Source organism: Elephas maximus, chromosome 4 (assembly GCF_024166365.1).
Source record: "Elephas maximus indicus isolate mEleMax1 chromosome 4, mEleMax1 primary haplotype, whole genome shotgun sequence".
NCBI lineage: Eukaryota > Metazoa > Chordata > Mammalia > Proboscidea > Elephantidae > Elephas > Elephas maximus.
In genome coordinates this window covers 111,539,540-111,562,659 of record NC_064822.1, presented here as the reverse complement: position 1 = coordinate 111,562,659, position 23,120 = coordinate 111,539,540, and the positions used below count along the sequence as shown (strand labels likewise).

General features: G+C 36.4%; 1 protein-coding gene across 1 annotated transcript; it reads right to left on the bottom strand.

Annotated features, from left to right (window-relative positions):
- Positions 1 to 11,833: 11,833 nt before the first annotated feature.
- LOC126075559 (olfactory receptor 6C2-like) lies at positions 11,834 to 12,742 on the bottom strand. Its single transcript, XM_049883400.1, has one exon. It carries the CDS (start codon positions 12,740 to 12,742, stop codon positions 11,834 to 11,836), a length of 909 nt encoding a protein of 302 aa, XP_049739357.1.
- Between the last annotated feature and the right edge of the window lie 10,378 nt (positions 12,743 to 23,120).

Genomic DNA, 23,120 nt, shown 5'->3' with positions numbered 1-23,120 from the left:
TGCCTGGCTTCAAAGTTTCAAAGACAGGCTGACTCTCTTGTTAGGAACTAATGTATCTAGTGACTTTAAGTTGAAGCCAATGCTCATTTACCATTCTGAAAACCTAGGACCCTTAAGAATTATGCTAAATCTCCTCTGCCTGTGCTCTATAAATGGAACAACAAAGCCTGGATGGCAGCACATTCGTTTGCAACAAGGTTTAAAGAATGTTTTCAGCCCACTGTTGAGACTGAGAGCTCGGAAAAAAAAAGACGCTTTTCAAAAAAATGTCACTACTTATTGATAGTGCACCTGGTCAGCCAAGACCTCTCATGGAGAGGTACAAGAATTTTAATGTTGTTTTCATGCCTGCTAAAGCAACATCCATTCTTCAGCCCATGGATCAAGGAGTAATTTTTTACTCAAGTTATTATTTAAGAAATACATTTCACAAGGCTAGGCTGCTATAGATAGTGATTCTTCTGATAAATCTGGGCATAGCAAACTGAAAGCTTTCTGGAAAGGATTCATCATTCTAGATGCCAAGAAGAACATTGTGATTCATGGGAGGAGGTCAAAATATCAACCTCAACAGGACTTTGGAAGATGTCAATTCCAACCCTCATGGATGACTTCAAAGTGTTCAGACTTCAGTGGAGGGAGTAACTGTAAATGTTCTAGGAATAGCAAGAGACCTAGAATCAGAAGTGGAGCCTACAGATTTGACCGAAATGGTGCAATCTCACAACAAAAATTTAATGGATGAAGAGTTGCTTCTTACAGTTGAGCAAAGAAAGTAGTTTCTTGAGATGGGATCTACTCCTGGTGGAGATGCCATGAACATTGTTGAAATGACAACAAAGGATTTAGATTATTACATAAACATGGTTTATAAAGTAGCATAAGGGTCTGAGAAGGTTGGCTCCAACTTTGAAAGAAGTTCTACTGAGGGTATACAAAAAAACCCAGTGTATAATGCTATCAAATATCGTCAAATGTTACAGAGAAATCTTTCAAGAAAGGAAGATACAATCAATGTGGCAAACTTCATTGTTGTCTTATTTTAAGAAATTGCCGTAGCCACCCAAAACTTCAGCAACCGCCACTCTGATCAGTCAGCAGCCATAAACATTGAGGCAAAACTATCCACAGTAAAAAGATTGCTACTAGCTGAAGGCTCAGATAATGGTTAACATCTTTTAGCAATAAAAATTTTTTAATTAAGGTATGTACATTTTTTAAAGATGTAATGCTATTGCACACTTAGTAGACTACAAAAAAAAAACTACAGTACAGTGTAAATATTACTTTTGTATTCACTGAGAAATGAAAAAATTCACTTGAGTTGCTTTATTTTGATATTCACTTTATTATGATGGTCTGGAGCCAAACCCACAGTATTTCCAAGGTATGCCTGTATGAATAAATAATGGCATTACATTTTATAAGTCACTACATCTGATTTCAGAGTTGTATTTCATTGCTTACTCATAGCTTTCTCTACCCATTTTTGTTGCTGCTGTTGTTAGGTTCTGTCCAGTCAGTTCCAACTCATAGTGACCCTATATACACCAGAAAGAAACACTACCTGGTCCTGTGTCATTCTCACAATCGTTGCTACATTTCAGCCCTTCATTGGAGTCACTGAATCAAACCATCTCATTGAGAGTCTTCCTTTCTTTCCTTGAACCTCTACTCTACCAAGGATGGTGTCGTCCTACAGGGACTGGTCCCCCCTGAAAACATGTCCAAAGATGGTGAGATTAAGAATCCCATTTGACTGTAATATTCTTGAGATAGGAGTCTATTTTTTCCATAATAACATACTCAGGTCTTAGCACTTTTGCTGGAATATAATTGTTTCTCAGGAAAAAATAAAAAATCATAGATATCTACAAAGACCAGGATATCTTCTTTACTCTTCTTTCAAGATTCTATTTGCCTTATTTCCCATACTGCTGGAGCCTATATAGAAAGTACTCCACTCAAGTTAAAGATACTACCTGAATATAACAGTTTGATACATGATACATGTCTCCCTGATTCCAATGATTTTTTTAGTAGTAAGACATAGCTACTCAGTTTTTCAGCTTAGTGATCAAGCTCAAGTCTCTTCATTTAAATTCATCTTTCTAACATCAGCTATATGAGCCTGGGTTGCAGAAGGCATTTGCTGTATGCTCCTAACAAAAAGGTTGGCAATTCAAACCCATCCAGTGGCTCCATGGAAGAAGAGACATGATATTCTTCTTCCATAAAGATTACAGCCAATAAAACCCTATGGGGAAATTCTACTCTACAATACATTAGGGGTGACTATGACAGCAGTCAACTCAATGGCAGTTAACAACAATAACAAAAACAATGTAGACTATGAGAAAAAAGTAAACAGCAAAACTACAACAAAAACAGGAATCATAGGAAAAAGTGTTTTAAAATAAGACTACATGGTGCAGCTGTAGGAGGCTACAGATGAAGTCTTAAAAATGTCACTTTAATATAAAATCTAAGTTTCAGAATTTAATTGTAGGTCTTAAATTATCAAACAGGCAATGTTTTATTTTGATAAACTTTATACCTTAAAAATGAATGAATTACTTTTGAATCCTGAACCCAGCATTTTTATTTCTTTATGATCTGGTCAAATTTGGAATTATATATGATTGATTGGAAGTTTGTAAGAGAGAAAAAAAAAAATCATCTATCCCTGGTTTTGTAGGTCAATGTCCAAAACTGGTTTCACTTCTACAGTTCATTTAAATTCTTAGTTTCTGTTGCACAGCTTTGGATCATATATTCAACTTCCATGGAGTATTACATGGTAAACGGCCATGTTTCTGAATATGGGTCTTTTTATATATCTTTTTCTGGAGGTATACCTACTCATATACTTTCTGATTTTTGTACCTTTTTATTTCTAGAACTTGAATGAAGTCATAATAGAAAATGAAGAATCATACAAAGAACATAGAGTTTACACTACTGGGACTGACATAATTCTCAGTTACAGATTGTCATTTTCTTGTTTCTACTTCTCATTTACGTGTTGAGCATGATAGGGATCTTAACCATCATTGCCCTCACTCTCAAGACCCCACTGTATTTCTTCCTTTGTAATTTCTCTTTCCTGGAAATCTCATTCACAGCTGCTTACATCCCCAGATTCCTGATCAGAACTGTAACCAGGGAAAAGACCCATTTCCTATAATGGTTGTATGTCTCAGTTGTTTTTTATGTATTTTGGGGGATTACAGAGTTTTTCCTTCTGGTTGCTGTGTCCTATGACCGCTACATTGCCATTACAAACCCTTGCATTATACATCCATCGTGAGCACCGGACTTTGTTGCCAGCTTGTATCAGCTCTTGGGTAACTGCATTCTCGGTCATTTCCCTCCATTGATTTTGTGTCTTAACTTGAATTTTTGCCTTCCAATATCACTGACCATTTCATTTGTGACATTTCTCCTATCTTGCAACTTTCTTGCTCAGACACACATTTACTAGAATTGATTGCTTTTTTAATAGCTCTGATGACAATCATGGTCACATTGGTATTAGTAATCATTTCTTATTCCTATATCATCAAGACAATTCTAAAATTCCCTTCAGCTCAGCAAAAGAAAAAAGCCTTTTCCACCTGCCCTTCTCACATGATTGTTGTCTCCATCACTTATGACAGTTGTATATTCATCTACATAATGCCATCAGCAAATGAAAGAGTTACTTTAAGCAAAGGAGTAGCTGTGCTCAATAGTTCAGTTGCCCCTTTGTTGAAACCAACCATTTATACTTTGAGGAATCAGCAAGGCTGCAGGGCTGTATTCAAAAAGGTATTTTCTACTTCAGATGAATAAGGCTATCTATTGAAAAAAATTAGCCTAACTACATTAAAGAAACATTGAAAAAGAAACTGATACTTCTAGTTTATGAAATTAAATTTAATATTTAAGTTTTTGCATTATGTAAAGTTACCTGATCATAGAAACTTTTTCCATTCTATACATCATGACTTAACTTTCTCTTCTTCAATATGAAAGTCTGTCTATACTAGAAATATAAAATTGAAAAATTTATTTTCTCTATAAACCATTTTAGTATCAAAAGAATGAGAGGTTTGATTGTATTAGGGAATATAAATCCTAGGAGAGTATTAAATGAGTCTGTTTTATTTAGAAACCATATTCTTGGAAACTGTTAATAAATTTAACTTTGTTATCATAAATCGTGTTTAAAATGTACTAAGAGTGCATAATCTTCAAAAGAATAATGTAGAGAATTATTTTGTAAGTGATTTCTTTTGAAATGTCAGCTGTCAACATAATAAGAAAGCATAACTTCTTTGAAATGAACCATAAATTTCTTTTGCGTGATGTTTAGTATTTATAGTGGATATATTTTCAAAGTTGCACAAAAAAATAAAATATGATTTAAAATAAAAGTAACTTACTCAACACACAATAATTTCAAGAACACATGAAGCAAGTTTAATCTCTTTGAACATGGCAAGGAATATATTAAATAAATGAGAATATATGATGAGTTTTATGACTTCTAATGATTGGTTTTTAATTTTGTACAAGAATACCAAAGTCTTAAACTTTTAATGACCTGTTTAAAGATAAAACTATGTTTCATTCCATACAAAGTGTGGGTATGAAAATTATCTATTTTTTAAATCTAAAGTGTCTATTCTTAAAAAAAAAAAAAATTTAAATTCCATAACTTTATAATTGTCCTGTTGAATGTACAGTATACAAATTTATTTATTTATTTTAGTTGGGTACTGATTAAGCTACTAGCACAAGACTTTCCTGAATTTGTGTCAGCTGGCTACGCCAACAGTTACGACACACTTCTTGAGTTAATGTTCCTGAAAATATTTGCCTCTTAAACTTAATTGCCAGTGAGAAAAGTAAACATGAATAGATCAATGAAAATTAGGCTATTGGACTCTCTGGTCTTCATGATAAATTATAGAAAGTTGGAGGCTTTCTGGAAGTGTCACACAAAGTTAAAAGGATAGATGCAAGTTTGCCTAGAATAATTTGAGGAGGTAAATTTGTAGGGTAATGTGCTAGAGAAACTCCCCACATTGTTTCGTCATCTGCACAGCCTCGTTGAATAAGAAATAAAGCAGCATGCTCTGTCCTTCACCTTCACGTCGCTGGCAGAGCTGTTTTTCTAAAGGATCACACCACAACATGACCACCCATCCAACATGCTCTTAAAAATGACTTTGACACTTCTCTGAAGGAGAGGTGGAGTCTAAATTTGTTTTCCTTAAATTTGGGCAGAAAGTAGTAACATCTCTGATCATAAACTTCAAGTCTAGGTCATGAAAAGGCTACGACTCCTTTCTAGGTCCCTCTATTTGGAGATTTTTACACTCGGAACCCAGACAAAATGTTGTAAAAAAACCCAAATGTCTCTATGGAGAGACCACATGGAGAGTCCCATATAGGAAGAAAGCTAGCCCTCAAACTTACAACTAACATCAACCACCAGATGTGTGAGTGAAATATCTTCAGATAATACAACCCCCTAGTGCTTAAACCTTCCATGTGAGGCTCCAGACATCCTTAAGTAGAGACAAGCCTTGCTGTGCTCTGAATAATTTCCTGACAATGGAATCTGTGGGGCCAGTAAATGGTTACTTTAAGCTACGAAGTATGGAGGTAATTTTTAATGCAGCCCTATAAATCCCAAGAAGGTGATCCAACTGAATGTGGAAATTATAGAGCAATATCATTAATATCACACGTAAGGAAAATTTTGCTGAAGATCATTCAAAAATGGTTGCAGCAGTATATCGACAGGGAACTGCCAGAAATTCAGGCCGGTTTCAGAAGAGGATGTGGAACCAGGGATATCGTTGCTGATGTCAGATGAATCCTGGCTGAAAGCAGAGAATACCAGAAGGATGTTTACCTGTGGTTTATTGACTATGCAAAGACATTCAACTGTGTGGATCATAACAAATTATGGATAACATGGCAAAGAATGGGAATTCCAGAACATTTAACTGTGCACATGAGGAATCTTTACATATATTAAGAGGCAGTTGTTTGGACAGAACAAGGGGATACTGATTGGTTTAAAGTTAGGAAAGGTGTGTGTCAGGGTTGTATCCTTTCACCGTATCTATTCAAACTGTATGCAGAGCAAATAGTCTGAGAAGCTGGACTATATGAAGAAGAACGGGGCATCAGGATTGGAGGAAGACTTATTAAAACCTGTATTATGCAGATGATACAACCTTGCTTGCTGAAAGTGAAGAGGACTTGAAGCACTTACTAATGAAGATCAAAGACCACAGCCTTCAGTATGGATTGCACCTCAACATAAATAAAACAAAAATCCTCAACTGGACCAATGAGCAACATCATGATAAATGGACAAAAGATTGAAGTTGTCAAGGATTTCATTTTACTTGGACCCACAATCAACGGCCACGGAAGCAGCAGTCAAGAAATCAAAAGATGCATTGCATCGGGTAAATCTGCTGCAAACGACGTCTTCAAAGTGTTGAAGAGCAAAGATGTCACCTTGAAGACTAAGGTGCACCCAGCCCAAGCCATGGTATTTTCAATTGCATCATATGCATGTGAAAGCTGGACAATAAATAAGGAAGACCGAAGAAGAATTGATCCCTTTGAATTGTGAATTGCGGTGTTGGTGAAGAATATTGAATATGCCGTGGACTGCCAAAAGAACGAACAAATCTGTCTTAGAAGAGGTATAACCAGAATGCTCCTTAGAGGCAAGGATTGCAAGACTTTGTCTTACATACTTTGGACATGCTGTCAGGAGGTATCAGTGCTTGGAGAAGGACATCATGCTTGGCAGAGTACAGGGTCAGCAGAAAAGAGGAAGACCCTCAACGAGGTGGATTGACACAGTGGCTGCAACAATGAGCTCAAGCATAACAACGATTGTAAGGATGGCTCAGGACCAGGCAGTGTTTCGTTCTATTGTTCATAGGGTCGCTGTGAGTCAGAACTGACTCGATGGCACCTAACGACAACAACAAGAACAACAACAATTAATCAGAATCTGACCAGAATATGGTCAGGAACCGATGGAACTGAAGGAAGAAGTCTAAACTGCACCAAAGGCATTGGCAGAAAACAAGTCTCCAGGAATTGGCTGAATACCAAGTGAGGTGTTTCAACAAAAGGGTGCTGCACTGAAATCAAGCCACTCATCTACGCCAAGAAATTTGAAGAGAGCTACTTGGCAAACCAACTGGAAGTGATCCACATTTATGCCTGTTCCCAAGGAACATGATCCGACCAAATGTGAAAATTATTGAACATCATTAATATCACACACAAGTAAATTTTTGCTGAAGATCGTTCAAAACCGGCAGTAGCAGTGTATCCACAGGCAACCGCCAGAAATTCAAGCCAGACTCAGAAGAGGATGTGAAACCAGGGATATCAATGCTGATGTCAGGTGGATGCTGGCTGAAAGCCATCAACTTGTGGTATTTCTGTTTTAGCAGCACTAGGTAACTAAGACACCCTCCACCCTAAGCTTTTCACCTCTAGCTTAAAATAATGCTACTTTTAACACCTGAATGAAGTTATCAAGCTCATAATATTGATTAAATTTTAAATTTATTTGCTATTACATCTACCACATTTTGTATACAAAATTGAAGTAATGCTATTTGAAGTAGTTTCTTTGCTCTGACTCTGACATCAGCTTCAGTTTTACGTATTGAAGTCCTGAATTTTAACATGTTTTACCTTAGATTTTTTATGGTATTGTTGTTGTTGTTATTGTTAGGTGGTGTTGCGTTAGTGCCTACTCAGAGCGAACCTATGTATAACAGAACAAAACACTGCCCAGTCCCGCACCATCTTCACAATCATCGCTAAGTTTGAGGCCATTGTTGCAGTTTCCGTGTCAATCCATCTTTTTGAGGGTCTTCCTCTTTTTTTGCTGATCTTCCACTTTACCAAGCATGATGTCCTCCAGGGACTGGTTCTCCTGATAACATACATGTCCAAAGTACATGAGACAAAGTTCAGCCATCCTAGTTTCTAAGGAGCAATCTGGCTGCATTTCCTCCAAAACAGACTTTTTTATTTTGGAAGTCCATAATATATTCAATATTCTTCACCAACACCATAATTCAAATATATCAATTCTTCTTTGGTCTTTCTTATTCATTGTGCAGCTTTCTCATGCATATGAGGTCATTGAAAACACCACAGCTTGGGTCAGGTGCACCTTATTCCTGAAAGTGACCTCTTTCCTTTTCAACACTTTAGAGATCTTTTGCAACAGATTTGCCCAATGTAGTATGTCATTTGATGTCTTGTCTTCTGCTTCCATGGGCATTGTCTTAGTTACCTAGTGCTGCTATAACAGCAGTAACACAAGCAGATGGTTTTAACGAAGAGAAGTTTTTTTTTTTTTTTTTCTTACAGTCTAATAGGCTAGAAGTCCAAATTCAGGGCATCAGCTCCACGGAAGGCTTTCTCTGTCTCTCAGCTCTGGAGGAAGGTCTTTCTCATCAATCTTTCCCTGGACTAGGAGCTTCTCTGTGCTGGAACCCAGGGTCTGAAGGACATACTCTGCTTCAATTTCTTCTTTCTTGGTGGTATGAGGTTACCATGTCTCTCTGCTTGCTTCTCTCTTTTATATCTCAAGAAATTGCCTCAAGACACAATCTAATCTTGTAGATTGAGTGTTGCCTCACTAACGCAGCTACCATCCATCCTCCCTCATTAACATCATAACATCATAGAAGCGGGATTTACAACATAGAGAAATATCACACAATACCCAGAATTGTGGCACAGCCAAATAGACACACACATTTTTTTGGGTGACATAATTCAATCCATGACAGACATTGATTGTGGATCCAACTAAAATGAAATCCTTAACAACTTCAATCTTTTTTCCATTTACCGTTATGTTATTTATTGGTCCAGTTGTGAGGATTTTTGCTTTTTTTTATGGTAAGGTATATTCTGAAGGCTGTAGTCTTTGATTTTCATCAATGTTTCAAGTCCTCTTCTCTTTTAGCAAGCAAGGTCGTGTCATTTGCATACAGTAGGCTGTTAATGAGTCTTCTTCAAATCTTGATGCTGTGTTTTTCTTCATATAGTCCAGGTTCTTGGATTATTTGCTCAGCCTACAGATTGTGAATGAGTACAACCGTGACATACACCTTTCCTGATTTGAAACCACGGAATATCCCCTTTTCCTGTTTAAACAACTATCTGTTGGTCTATATACAGGTTCCTCATTAGCACAATTAAGTGTTTTGGAATTCCCATTCTTTGCCATGTAAATCTGTGTATTCATTCCATCTTCTTCTGATGCTTCCTGCATCGCTCAAGATTTTCCCCACAGAATCCTTCAATATTGCAACTCAAGGCATGATTTTTTTCTTCAGTTCTTTCAGCTTGAGAAATGCTGAGCTTGTTATAATTCCCTTTTGGTTCCTAACTCCAGATCTTTTCACATTTCATTATAATACCTTACTTTTCTTCTCCAGCTACCCTTTGAAATCTTCTGTTCAGCTCTTTTACCTCATCTTTTCTTCCATTTGCTTTAGCTACTTTACATTCAAGAGCAAGATTCAGAGTTTCTCCTGACATCCAATTTGGTCTTTTGTTTCTTCCCTGTCTTTTTAATGACCTTTTGCTTTCTTCATATATGATGTCCTTTATGTCATCCTGCAACTCCTCTGATCCTTGGTTATTAGTGTTCAATGCATCAAATCTATTCTTTAATTGGTCTTTAAATTCAGGTGGAGTATACTCAAGGTCACACTTTGCATCTTGTGGATTTGTTTTAATTTTCTTCAGGTTCATTTTGAACTTCCCTAGGAGCAACTGATGGTCTGATCCACAGTAGGCCTCTGACTTTGTTCTGACTGATGAAATTCAGCTTCTCTATGGTTTCTTTCTATAGATATAGTGGATTTAATTCCTGTGTATTCCATCTGGAGATGTTAATGTGTTTAGTTCTATTTACACTGTTAAAAATGTATTTTCAACGAATAAGTAATTAGTCTTGCAAAATACTAATGTGAGATCTCCAGCATCATTTCTACCATCAGTGCCATATTTTTGAACTTCCACATTTCAATCACTAGTAACTATCCATGCATCTTGATTACCTATTTGATTAATTTTAGACTGTAGAGGTTGGTAAAAATCTTCAGTTACTTCATCTTTGTCATTAGTGGCTGGTGTATAAATTTGAATAATAATCACACTAACTGGTCTTCTTTGTAGATGCATGGATATTATCCTGCCATCGACAGTGTTGTACTTCAGGATAGACCTTGAAATGCAATGATAGATATCCTAGGCATTAGTGAACTGAAATGGATTGGTACTGGTCATTTTTAATCTGACAATCATGTGTTCTATTATACCAGGAATGACAAATTGAAGAGGAACAATGTTGTATTCACTGTAAAAAGACCATTTCAAGACCTATCCTGAAGTATAATGCTATCAGGGGTAGGATAATATCCATTCACTTACAAGGAGAGTTTTTATGGTACAGGATCTAAATTAGCAGTTAGTTTTCAAAATTATTTAATGGTCTTTTGGGAAGATATACTATAATTACATCCACTTACTATTAGCTTGTCATTAAATTAAACACTCATTCCTAAATGTTACTTCATTACTTTGGCTTTGATAATGAATATTTTAAAGACTCCCTTGTGTGAGTTTCCTGATTCAGATAGTTCTTGCAGTGATTTTAGTTCATGACAGCTCCTTAATAAATACTCCAGGAAGTCATATAGATATTAAATATGCTTCAAAGTTGATGGAGAGTTGGTAATTACAACTTTATCTCATCCTGTTTCTCCTTATTAGTAAATATATTGGAATAAAATAGATTATACTAAACGAAATGTTACATAAATTGAAAAACGTTTGGTTAACTTTATTTTTTGACAATGACAATGAAGCAATTAAAAAAAAGATATAAACTGACTCACTGATAAACTAAGAGTGTATTACTGAAAAAAGAGAGATCAGCTACTAAGTCAGCTTATTCATCGCCATCGATTCAATTCCAAAAAATTGTCAGACCCGATAGCACCCTATAGGACAGAGAAGGACTGCACCATGGGGTTTCCAGGAGCAGCTGGTGGGTTAGAACTGCCAGCCTTTTGGTTAGCAGCAAAAGTCTTAATCACTGTGGCACCAGGGCTCCTCCATGTCAAATTATATACTTCCAATTACTGTATCTTTTCTCCCCCCACCCCCAATACTATCCATAGAGTTTGTTAGTAATCAGAATTATAGAAATGGAAATGTCTTTGCAATCGTCCTGTGGGTATCTCCTTTCCCCTTTGCAGATCATCATTTTAATTAGCCTGAATACCTTATTTGGTTTAATTTATTTTTTAATATATCTTTGCTGTTGTTTTTATTGACCATTTTGATTCTTGGGTTTGTGATATAAACTAATAAATTTACATTAGAGGAAGCAACTAGTAATATTATTACACAATTTATCGTTATATAGTTTGTATAATTTTGAATATTATCTCCCTTCTTTCTCTTGAGTACTGAATAAAATACTAGGTCAGGAGTGAAAACCAACTTTAATATCTTGGAAATATAAAGATTCATAAAGAGGGAAAACATCTTGTATGATATTAGTTTCAAAGAAGAAGAAGTGATTTGATTATCATGAGATAAAGATATAATGTTAAAAGTCTTTGAGAAGGTTAATTTGATTAAATTACAGACAGGAAGCAATGAAATTAGGAGTTGTAGTAAAATATTTATGGGGCATTATTCTTTCCTTTTACCCTGATTCATCAGATAGTTTACTTCTTTGACAGGAATGTGATCTTCTTTACAGAGCATTGAAAGCCAGTTTCACTTGCTTGTTCCTCAGCATAGAGATGAAGGGGTTCAACAAGGGAGCAACAGAAGTCGTGAGCACTGAAACTCCTTTATTGATGGCCACTTCTTCCTTCACTGAAGGCTTAATGTAGATGAAGATGCAGCTTCCGTATGTGATGGAAACTACAATCATGTGGGATGAGCAGGTAGAAAAGGCTTTTTTTCTTTGCTGGACAGAAGGAAATCTTAGAATTGTTTTGATGATGTATGTGTAGGACAGAAACACACACACTAGGGTGATAATGAGTGCAAATACAGCCACAAGTATAATCAGCTGCTCTAACAACCATGTGTCTGAGCATGAGATCTTTAGGAGGGGACCTGCATCACAACTAAAATGATCAACAGCACTGGAATCACAGAATTCCAGCTGGAGACCCAGGCTAAGGGGAGGGAGAATGATCATCAAGCCAGCTACCCAACAGCAGAGAACTAATAAGACACAGACCTTGTTGCTCATGATGGTCATGTAATGAAGCGATTTACAGATGGCCACATAGCGGTCATAGGACATGGCTACCAGGAGAAAAAATTCTGTTGCTCCAAAAAGAAAAACAAAAAATATTTGACTTGCACAAGCATTGTATGTAACAGTATTGTCCCCAGTCGATACGCTGTACAGGAATCTAGGAATAAAGACAGTGACGAATGAGACTTCTAAGAAGGAGGAATTTCTGAGAAAAAAGTACATGGGAGTTTTAAGGTAGGAGTTCACCAATGTGAGGGTAATAATAGTCAGGTTCCCTGTAACACTCAATATGTAGGTGAAAAATAGAAAGGTAAAAAGCAGAGCTTTCATTTGTGGGTCATCTGTCAGTCCCAGCAGGATGAAGGTTGTTATAGCTGTGTGATTTCTCATTGTTGACTTTTGAGGACTTTTGAAGGCTACCCAATTTGTATGTAAAAATCAAAGAGAGTTTGTGAGGAGGTAGATATTCGGATTCTACAGTAAAGGGCTTTGCATACAAAAGTCAAGCAAACTTAAACATATTTATTTTCTTCCTTCATATCATTATCAGTATTGCCACTATTCCGGTAGTCTTCCTGAATTGTACATGTGGTAGGGGCAGCAGAGATTTTCTTAAGGGTTCATCCTATTGTAAAACAATCTAACTTTTTCTAAGATCTTTCCTTGACCTGCAGAATTTATAAATGTAGCTCAATATGTGTAATTCATTAAATGGATTGGATTTACAAATAGCCTTGATTGAAGATGATGTCATTCCATGGATACTTAAAAGTCTTTTCTCCAAGACTAACCGTGGATATAGAATATATAGTTGTAGGTAATAAAGAATGTGAATTCTCTTCAATTGTTAATATCGAAGGAGTTTTTTAATAATAAGATAAGCTTCTCCTGGAAAAGACTCAAATGAATCTGACAACAGCAAAACATAACACTGGATCCTGAGATTTTGGCTTGTCTCTTTATCCATTTCTTCTTGTATTCCCTATTCCTTATTCTTAACACTATAAAAAAAAAAAAAAAAGAAACCAAACCCAATGCCATTGAGTTGATTTCAACTCATAGCTACCCTATAGGACAGAGTAAAACTGTCCCACTAGGACAGAGTAAAACTGTCCCACTGGGTTTTCAAGGAGCGCCCAGTGGATTTGAACAGCCATAGCTCTTAACCACTATGCCACCAGGGTTTTCTCTTAACACTGTAGTACCTATTAAAAAAACAAAAAAAAAACTAATTGCTATTGGGTCAATTCTGACTGATAGTGATTCTACAGAACAGAGTAGAACTGTCCCATAAGGTTTCTAAGGAGCAGCTGGAGAATTCAAACTGCCAACATTTTGGTTAACAGCCAAGTTCTTAACATATGCACAACCAAGGCTCCATACACCTATAGATGGATTAATATATGACTATTTTACCTATTGGGGCAGTTCTACTCTGTCCTACAGGGTCGCTATGAGTCGGAATTGACTAGACGGCACTGGGTTGTTTTACCTATAGTGTAAGAAAATGTCATCACATATTTACAAAAAGGAATAGTGTCATATGCTTTCATCTTTTATTTCAGTTAATTGACTCTGGTCCCTTTTCTCTGAAATCCTCTGAAGCTAAAATTACATTTAATATCACAATATCTATTCTTTCAGGCTGTGATTTTTTCTGTCACGTTTTTAATCCCATTGACTTCTTATCTTATCCCTACTCAATTTAGCCTTTGAACCACTCTAAACTGACCCTCTTTTCCAAGCCCCCTTCCCCCGCTTCCCTACATCTGCAAGGACTTCATTTTTCTTGAAGCCAATAGTACATTTTAGTTATTATCTTGCCTGGTGTCATGAATTGAATTGTGTCCCCCAAAATATCTGTCAGCTTGGCTAGTCCATGTTTCCCAACATTGTGTGATTGTCCACCATTTTGTCAGCTGATGTGATTTCCCTTTGTGTTGTAAATCCTATGTTGTTAATGAGATGGATTAAAGGCAGTTATGTTGATGAGATCTACAACATTAGACTGTGTCTTAAGACAAGCTGTTTTGAGACATAAAACAGAGAAGCGAGCAGAGAGACACAGGGACCTCACACCACCAAGAAAGAATCACTGGGAGGAGAGCACATCCTTTGGACCCGAGGTTCCTGCACAAAGAAGCTTCCCGACCAGGGCAAGACCGATGACAAGGTCCTTTCCCTAAAACCAACAGAGAGAGAAAGTCTTCCTCTGGAGCAGATTCCCTAAATTTGGACTTCTTGCCTACTAGACTGTGAGAGAATAAATTTCTCTGTTAAAGCCATCCACCCGTGGTATTTCTGTTACAGCAGTATTAGATGACTATGACACCCGGCATCCCCACAGAATTTTTTTTTCTTTAAAGTTTAGTCATTTGTCAAATGAGTTCCCTGCCATCATTCTCATTTTCTTCCTAACTCTAGATCTTTTTTCAGTGACCTACACAGCCTCCTCTTTGTTCATCTATGAAACATTGAGGTTCTCAAGTATTCTATCTTCAGACCTCTGCCTTCTTGCTTTTTTTTTTAATACTTCTTAAGGAAACCCTGGTGTAGTAGTAGGTAAGAGTTTGGCTGCTGACCAAAAGGTTGGCAGTTTGAATCCACCAGTCTCTCCTTGGAAACCCTATGGGACAGTTCTACTCTGTCGTATAGGATCACTCTGTCTTGGAATTGACTCAACAGCAACGGGTTTGGTTTTCGTTTAAACCCATACTATTCAAGAATGATTTCTCCCTGCCTGGTTGATTAGATTACCATTTATATGGTGGATTACAAAGACCAGATCTTTTCTCCATAAAAATATTGCTAAATGGACATCACCAGTTTGATGTTCACAGCATCCTCATATTCCACATTCTCAACGTGAAATCATGCCTCCACCCCTGCCCTCCGAGGCTTCTCTTCTTCCAGTGTTTACCATTTTTTTTAAAGCACCATGTCTTTTTTTACATGGCCAGCAATGCTCTTCATGGACAGGACCTTCTTGGATTTTCCTGCTTCATCATTTGTCACTTCCTTACCTTTATTCTTCATACTTTAAGTTCCACTAACACTGACACTTGCAATTACTCATATTTTCTGTATGTTGTCTTCTCTGCATAGTAGAATTCTCCTATCCTTCTGTGACTACTTGATGTCTATTGGTCTTTGATGATTCTCCATGGGTATCAGTTCTTCAAGGAAGCCTTCATTTACCCACCCAATTTTGTGAGATTATGTACCTGTGTTCTCTTGAAGCGCTTGTTGATTACCATATTTTATAATTTATTGCATCATATTATAATTTGCAGTCTGTTTTCTGTATATTTTTCCAAAGTAGACTCTATGTTTTATGCATTCTTGTATCTCCTATGTCTGACACACAGGGACTTTAGTAAATGTAACCTGAAAAAATGGAACAGAGTCTGCAGACACTCTTGTGAATATGCTATTCGTGAATCACAACTACAGTTATTAGCACAACAATATAATTTAGAGAAGAGGATAGAATGCAAATTCACTGTTTTTTCAAGATAAAATTACCTCCTTAAGTATTCTACCTGCAGTTCGCTCTTTCTCTACCCTTTGTACTTCCTAACATGATATTTTCACCAAAGTTTAAATTAAGCAGCCTCCCTTCTTTATTTCTCTTCAGCAAAAAATTATCACTTTTAATCTTTTGCCAGTCTTCAAATTTTATTGAGTAAGGGATAATATAGCTCCACTTCTTTCAGAAGACAAGGAATGATTCTCTCGTTCTCCTAATTTATGCAGGTCTTGTCTTCTCCAAAATTTTTCCACAGATGCAGGGTAGGCAAAGTTTTGAAAAAGTGGATTTTTGCTCTCATAGCCTTTGTTCTCATTAGTCCTTCACCTAAGCTCCCAACCTCCTTTTGCCTGACTCCTTGAGATGTACTGGCTGTGTGCCCTGATCACATGGAGTACTCTACTCTGACACTCTCCTGTTCACTCTTCCCAAAGCATGGAGTCTCCGTGGACCCTTCTCTGGTCTCCCTCCTATTAGAACACATCTACTTAACTATGCCAGGACTTGCTTCCACATGGCTATTTGAAAATATGGGACAAACTATTTTCAATGGAGCGATTTCACCCAGTTTCTACTATGTACCAGGTACAGGGATAGGCTGTGTCTCATAAAACACATTCAATTTGCACTAAAATTTTCACTGTAGCTCTTTATGTAATGTTTCTTCTCCTTCTCCTCCCTTTCTTTCTCTTTCTCCTCCTTCCCCTTTCCCTCCCCCAGCCCCTCCTACTCCTCCCCCTGCCTTCTCTCCTCCCCTCTTCCTCCTCCTCCTTCTTCCTTTTCTTCCAGAAACGCTTGCATTGAACTAAGAGATTTAATGTGTCGCACTTTCTGAATTGGAATTACCAACGATACTTATCACAAATATAGATTGCTGTGGCTCAGACAAACCTCATAATGTCTACCCAGTGGGAAGGGTGCTTAAAAAAAACTGCTGCCTTTGAGTCCATTGAGACTCATAGTGATCCTATAGGACACAGTAGCACTGTCCCATAGGGTTTCCAAGGAGCACTTGGCGGATTTGAACTGCCGACTTTTTTAGTTAGCAGGCATAGCTCTTAGCCACTATGCCACCAGGGTTTCTGGGATGGGTGCTGGTGGAGAAATATTTTTAATATGCATATTAATATTTGAGAACCACCTAGCCAATTAAGGAAGTTTGTTTCCCAATATGACATCACCACCTGTATCCCACATAAGTACTGTCCTGTCCTTTATATCATATAGCATATGTAATCAATTAAATTATATTTACATAATAATTTCAGATGCAAATAAAAGATTGCTGACATATTAACTGACTTCTTTTCCTCACATTATGGATCTTATTTTCTTGATGTCATTTGTGGCCTTTTTACGTATACTTCAGACTCTTTCTGTTTATAGAGCAATAACTGCCTCTAGTCCTCAGCCAGCATTAATTATTTATAATATTAGCTGTGAACATATGTCCTATCTAAAAACAGCATCTGTATAGCCCCTGTTATTTCTCCATCATTTCATGAGATTATATCTCCCCAGTAGACAGCAATTAGTGTGTTATATGAATGATCTTTCATTCAGTTTGTTTTAAAATACTCCCTGCAAATAACATGTGTCCTCTGGGTCTGAAAAAAAAAAGAAATTCTCTTTTCCTATGGATACGTAACTTATAAAATGGCTTGAGGGACATTTGTCAATGCCCCCCTGGGTTTAAAGGAACCATCACAGGAAAACGGACACTTACATAGAAAAATTAATGAAAATGAAGGAAAAACACTATTAAGGGAAAGGGTCCAGGCCTGGATAGCTACAATGATGATGCTAAGAAAGTACACTGGCCAACATTGTATAGCTACTGCTTGTTACATACACTTACTTTATAATAAAACTCTGATGGTTTTTCCAGAAATACATAAGTAACCAAAATTGTTGTCCGTAATGAACTTTCTACTCCCCAAGACTGCCTGTTAGCTAGCCTCCCACACTAATAAGCAGCTGATTTAAGGAAAGGAAAACAATTCTTTGTTTGCAAACTTTTGAGATTTGTCATCTCCCCTCAATCATTTTTCTCTTATTCAAATTCTAATTTTGCCATTGTTAGATAAAATTAATGTATTGATGATTTCTCTGTTATATGAGTAAAATAATATGTTTAAAATTTACTGTACCATATTCTCTGGTTTTGGTTTATTAAGAGCTAATTCCCACCCAACTACTTCAGGGTCACAAAAAGTGAAATAAGTAGGAAAGATGATGAAGTAACAAACAATTGTCATCCTTGGTATCATCAGTTTCAAAACTTCCCCCACTGAACACACTGGGCAAAAACTGTCTTCCTGAAATACTTTGCCATTTACGTGAAGTGCTTCATGAAAAAAACAAACAAAAAACTTCTGTTTCCTTTGTCATTGTCTCATTTAAGTATTACGGGGGCATTTATTTGAACTAATAGCAACTCTGGTAGCATCGTGGTTAAGTACAATGGCTACTAACCAAAAGGTTGGCAGTTCGAATCCACCACATGCTCCTTGGAAGCTCTATAGGGCAGTTCTACTCTGTCCTATAGGATTGATTCGACGACAATTGTTTAATAGCAACTCAGGAGGGAATGAATATCTACACTTAAGTTTTTCATCGTAAAAGGAGTATATGTAATTTAGAAAAGAATGTGGATTTATAATATTAAAATTTTAAGCTATGGACTATCTTTTTGGGTATACATTGCAGAGACTTCGAAGGTATGTTTATTATTGCATGTCCTTCACATTACACTGCATGGATGACTACTTATGAATGTATAAATATAGCCCTGGCAATGACCTCAGTCTCATCAAAAGTCTGTTGCATAGTTGAATAGTTTCATTAACTGTCTACTTCAATTTCTTGTATGAAATAATTGAAACAAGCTTAACAAACCACATTTCAGAAGAAAACACTAATAGATATTTCTTTCCCTTATCTCTTACAAGAGAAATTCTTTCTCATAACTACCTTATGGTCCTTGCAGTTTTGATAATTTTTCATGGTTTCAGCAGGCAGCTCCTTAGTGTGTTGAGTTAAGGGAGATAGGACTCAGCACAGGTCAAACATGATAAACCTACACTTAATTTCCAAGTATCTCCTGGAGGGTCTGCAGTTCTCACATCATACAAAGGATTTTCTTAAGAGACTTTTCCCCATCTGAAGTTTTGGAATCACTTTCCTTTGATCTGTGTCATGAAGGGAGGAAAGTCTAATGTAAGGGAGGAGACCATAAGAACTTCCTCTGGCTTTGAAAGAGCTGATGCTCTGATGGTTCCAAGCAGGGAGTTCATTTTCTTGCTCTAACAAGAATGATATTTATGTTCTTCTGCTCAGTCTCCTGTAGGTGCACTGGGATCATTTGAATGAATAAAGTAAATTATCCTTGATGACCCAGGTTCAAAGTCACTAATGAGCCCTTGTATAATGAACGTTGGCAAAGAAACAAAAATTGGCAACAGTGACACTGTCCATTGAGACAGTAAGATGAAATAACAGTACCAGACAGAGGCCTGGCGCCCACCATAACATGGAGAAGAAAATGAAAAACAAAGAAAAAGACACACACACACAAGTCTGATTCAATTTCCTACTGAATTTCTAAGGATATGGGTATGAGAGGTTTTGTTTTTGTTTTGTTTTAAACTCAAGTATTTTGCTTAACTTAGTTCGCTGTGATACAAAAAAATCGTTGCCATGGAGTTGATTCCAACTCATGGTAATAACGTTCTGCACTTGACTACTAAGTTAAAGATTAGCAGTTTGAACCCACTCAGCAGTGCCACAGAAGAAAAGCTTAGAAATCTGTTTCTGTAAAGATTACAACCAAGATAGCACTATGGGGCTGCTCCACTCTGTAACACATGGGGTGCCATGAGTTTGTGATATAATAGCTGTTTTTTTTTTTTAAAATACCTATTGAGTATGAAAATAAGACATTGAGAAAAATTACTATGTATTCAGTGATATTGTTAAATGAATTCATATTTCGTTAATCACAAGAGCAGTTATCTACATTTGAAAAACAGGAGAACAAGCATATATCAGACATATTATTTACTCTGCCTATAAGCAATGTTTCCTAAGAACTTGGCTACATGAATGACTTTCAAAAACAGTTTGCATAGTTAAGAACCATTGATTTAACAGATTCTTGCTTCTGCCTCTGAAATTTTGAAATCACTGTATTTAAAAGAAACATCTTGATTCAGTTGAGAATGTTTTCAGAATGTGAAAATTAGATTTCAAAGGGAAAAGAAATGTTGCTTTTGGTCGCTAAAAAAGGGAGATGAAAGTCACAGAGACCTGGAGATGAGATGATTGTTTAGAAGTCTGGAGAAACCTTGTATGGTCACACGAGAGCTACTCTAGGGTTTTTTGATTTGACAATAGTACATCAGGGTTCATGTAATACACTTAATCATGACAAGTGTATTAATATACACTTGTCATGATTAAGAAAGACAGCACCTATGGTATTGAAAGTAGAAAAAAATGCCTTTGTTGCCCAGTGCTTGGGTAAGTAAAGCTATCCTTTTATTTACTGGTTTTATTATATCCTATCATAGTTTTGGAAACCCTGGTGGTGTAGTGGTTAAGAGCTACAGCTGCTAACCAAAAGGTCGGCAGTTCAAATCCACCAGGTGCTCCTTGGAAACCCTATGGGACAGTTCTACTCTGTCCTGTAGGGTCACTATGAGTTGGAATTGACTTGATAGCAGTGGGGCTTTATCATAGTTTTTGTGAATTTCTTTCTGTAGTTTTCATTTTATATTTTAATTAAAGCAATATATTTGTTTTTAATTATTATCAAAAAATTCATGATTTTTATATTTTGTGTACTGTAAACTTTTAGTTATTATTAAGATTTATGTTGTGGAAGACAAGGTATTTTAGGAATAGGCTTTTATCATGCAAATAAGTACAGTATTTTTATGCAAATAATGCAATCTGTCTGCTTTTGTTTGGCAACCATGCCCTCCCCCATGAGGTATTTTGAGAAACTCTGCAAACAAACCTGGAAGGCAGGGGTTACTTGCATAAAAATTTGGTAATCAAATTTTTTATCTGGACATAGAAAGATATCAAAACGGAATTTGATTAAGATTTATAAAAATTATGACTTTATATATTGGACTTGAAATGATGAAAGTGAATCATGCCAAGGTAGTAATATTATCTATCTACAGAGAGGTTTAGTCCTATGCATTTTATTTTCTTCTCACTCCCTTTCTTTTCTTTTTTTTTTAAGTTTGTTTTTTGGCTAATGTATGTGGTATGTTGGAGTCCCTTGGTGGAACAAATGGTTAAGTGCTTGGACTGCACTTGGTGTTTCCATGCGTTGGAATTAACTTGGTAGCAACTAACAACAACAACACGGTGGTGTGTCGATGTATGTAATATCTCTGATCATTTTTTGTTTGTTTAGAAAGGCTCTTGACTTTAATAAATATATCTTATAACAAGTCATTCTTATTCTCATATTTTCCAGACAATTCTCTTGGATTTTCAAACATAAAATCATGTTATCAGTAAATTATAACATATACACACAAACTCTGTGTGTAACACTTAACCAGTAAAATAACATATCAAAAACCAGTTGCTGATGAGTCAGTTCTGACTCGTTGTGACCCCACACGTGTCAGAGTAGAAATGTGCTCCTTGGGGTTTTTCATTGCTGATTTTTCAGGCCTTTTTTCCCAGGCAACTCTGGGTGGACTTGAATCTCCCACCTTAGTTTAGCAGCCACATGTGTTAGCTGATTTCGCCACCCAGATACTCCATCACTAGTTAGAACCTTCTATATGAACTCTATGGGGCAGTCCTACTCTGTCCTACAGGGTTGCTGGGAGTCAAAACTGACTCAGAGGCAATTGGTTTTGGTTTTATATGATTTTGAATAGAAATAGCTATAACAGGGATTGTTTTGTTCCTAATCTCAGACAGTTCACAATTAAGTAGAACATAAACCATACATTTTATCTATTTATTTTCTATTGTGATGAAAATATATACAGATAGTCCCTGACTTAGGATGGGGTTCCTTCCATTCTGGTGACTTCATAGAAGGTTTGTTCTGATGAAAGACGAATATCTTTTTTTTTTTTCTTAGTTTTCATTATTATTGCCTTTTATTATCAGTGTCTTTATAAATCCAATATTTATTTGTCTTTGGGGATTGGCATGAGAATGATAACATCAGCAAATTATACACCGCAACATTATTAATGATAAGATATACCAAAAGAATAGGGACCTGTCATAAATGCAGTTCCTCAAAACTTGAATATGTCATAAGTTGGGGACTATCTGTATAACAAAACATATGCCCTATAAGCAAATTCTACATGTACAGTTCAGTGGCATTGATTACATTCTTCAAGTTGTGCAATCATTCCATCTTTTTCCAAATCATTCCATCTTTTTCCAAATCATTCCATCACCATTAACATAAACTCAGTGTACCTTAAGCACAAACTCTCTCCTCTCCTGCTCCCTCCCACCCCAAGTATATACTTGCTTATGAATAAGTAAGATCAGTGTTTGTTGTTTTGTGATTGAGGTATTTTGCTCGGCATGTTTTCAAGGTTCATTCCTGTTGTGGCATGCATCAGGACTTCATTTTTCTTTATGTCCAAGTACTATTCCATTGTGTGTATATACCACTTTTTGTTTTTCCATTCATCTGTTGATGGACATTTCAGTTGTTTCCATGTTTTGGCTGTTGTGCAATGAACATTGGTGTACAAGTGTCTGTTTGTATTCCTGTTTGCACTTCTTCTGAGTATATACCTAGAATTAAGACTGCTCCTTCATATGGTAGTTCTATGTTCAACTTTTTGAGGAACCACCAAACTGTTTTCCACAGTGGCTATACTGTTTACCTTTTCACCACCAGAACCTTGCCAACACCTATTGTTTTCAGTTTTTTTTTTTTTTTTTTTTTTTTTGAGCAATGCCTTTCTAATGGGAAGGGGTGGTATTTCATTACAGTTTTGATTCACATCTCTCTAAAGGCTAATGACATTGAGCATCTTTTTATGCACTTGTTGCTCATTTGAATATCATAGGTGAAATGCCTGTTTAAGTTCTTTGTTCATCTTTTGATTATTTGTTATTACATTGCAAAGATTTTTTAAAAAATATATTTTGTATATTAGACCCTTATCAGATATATGGTTCCCCCAAAATTTATTCTAATCTCTAGGTTGTCTTTTCCCTTTTTTTGATAAA

Excerpts from the sequence above, each read along its gene's own strand:
- LOC126075559 (XM_049883400.1), bottom strand. The coding sequence starts at position 12,742 with ATGAGAAATCACACAGCTATAACAACCTTCATCCTGCTGGGACTGACA.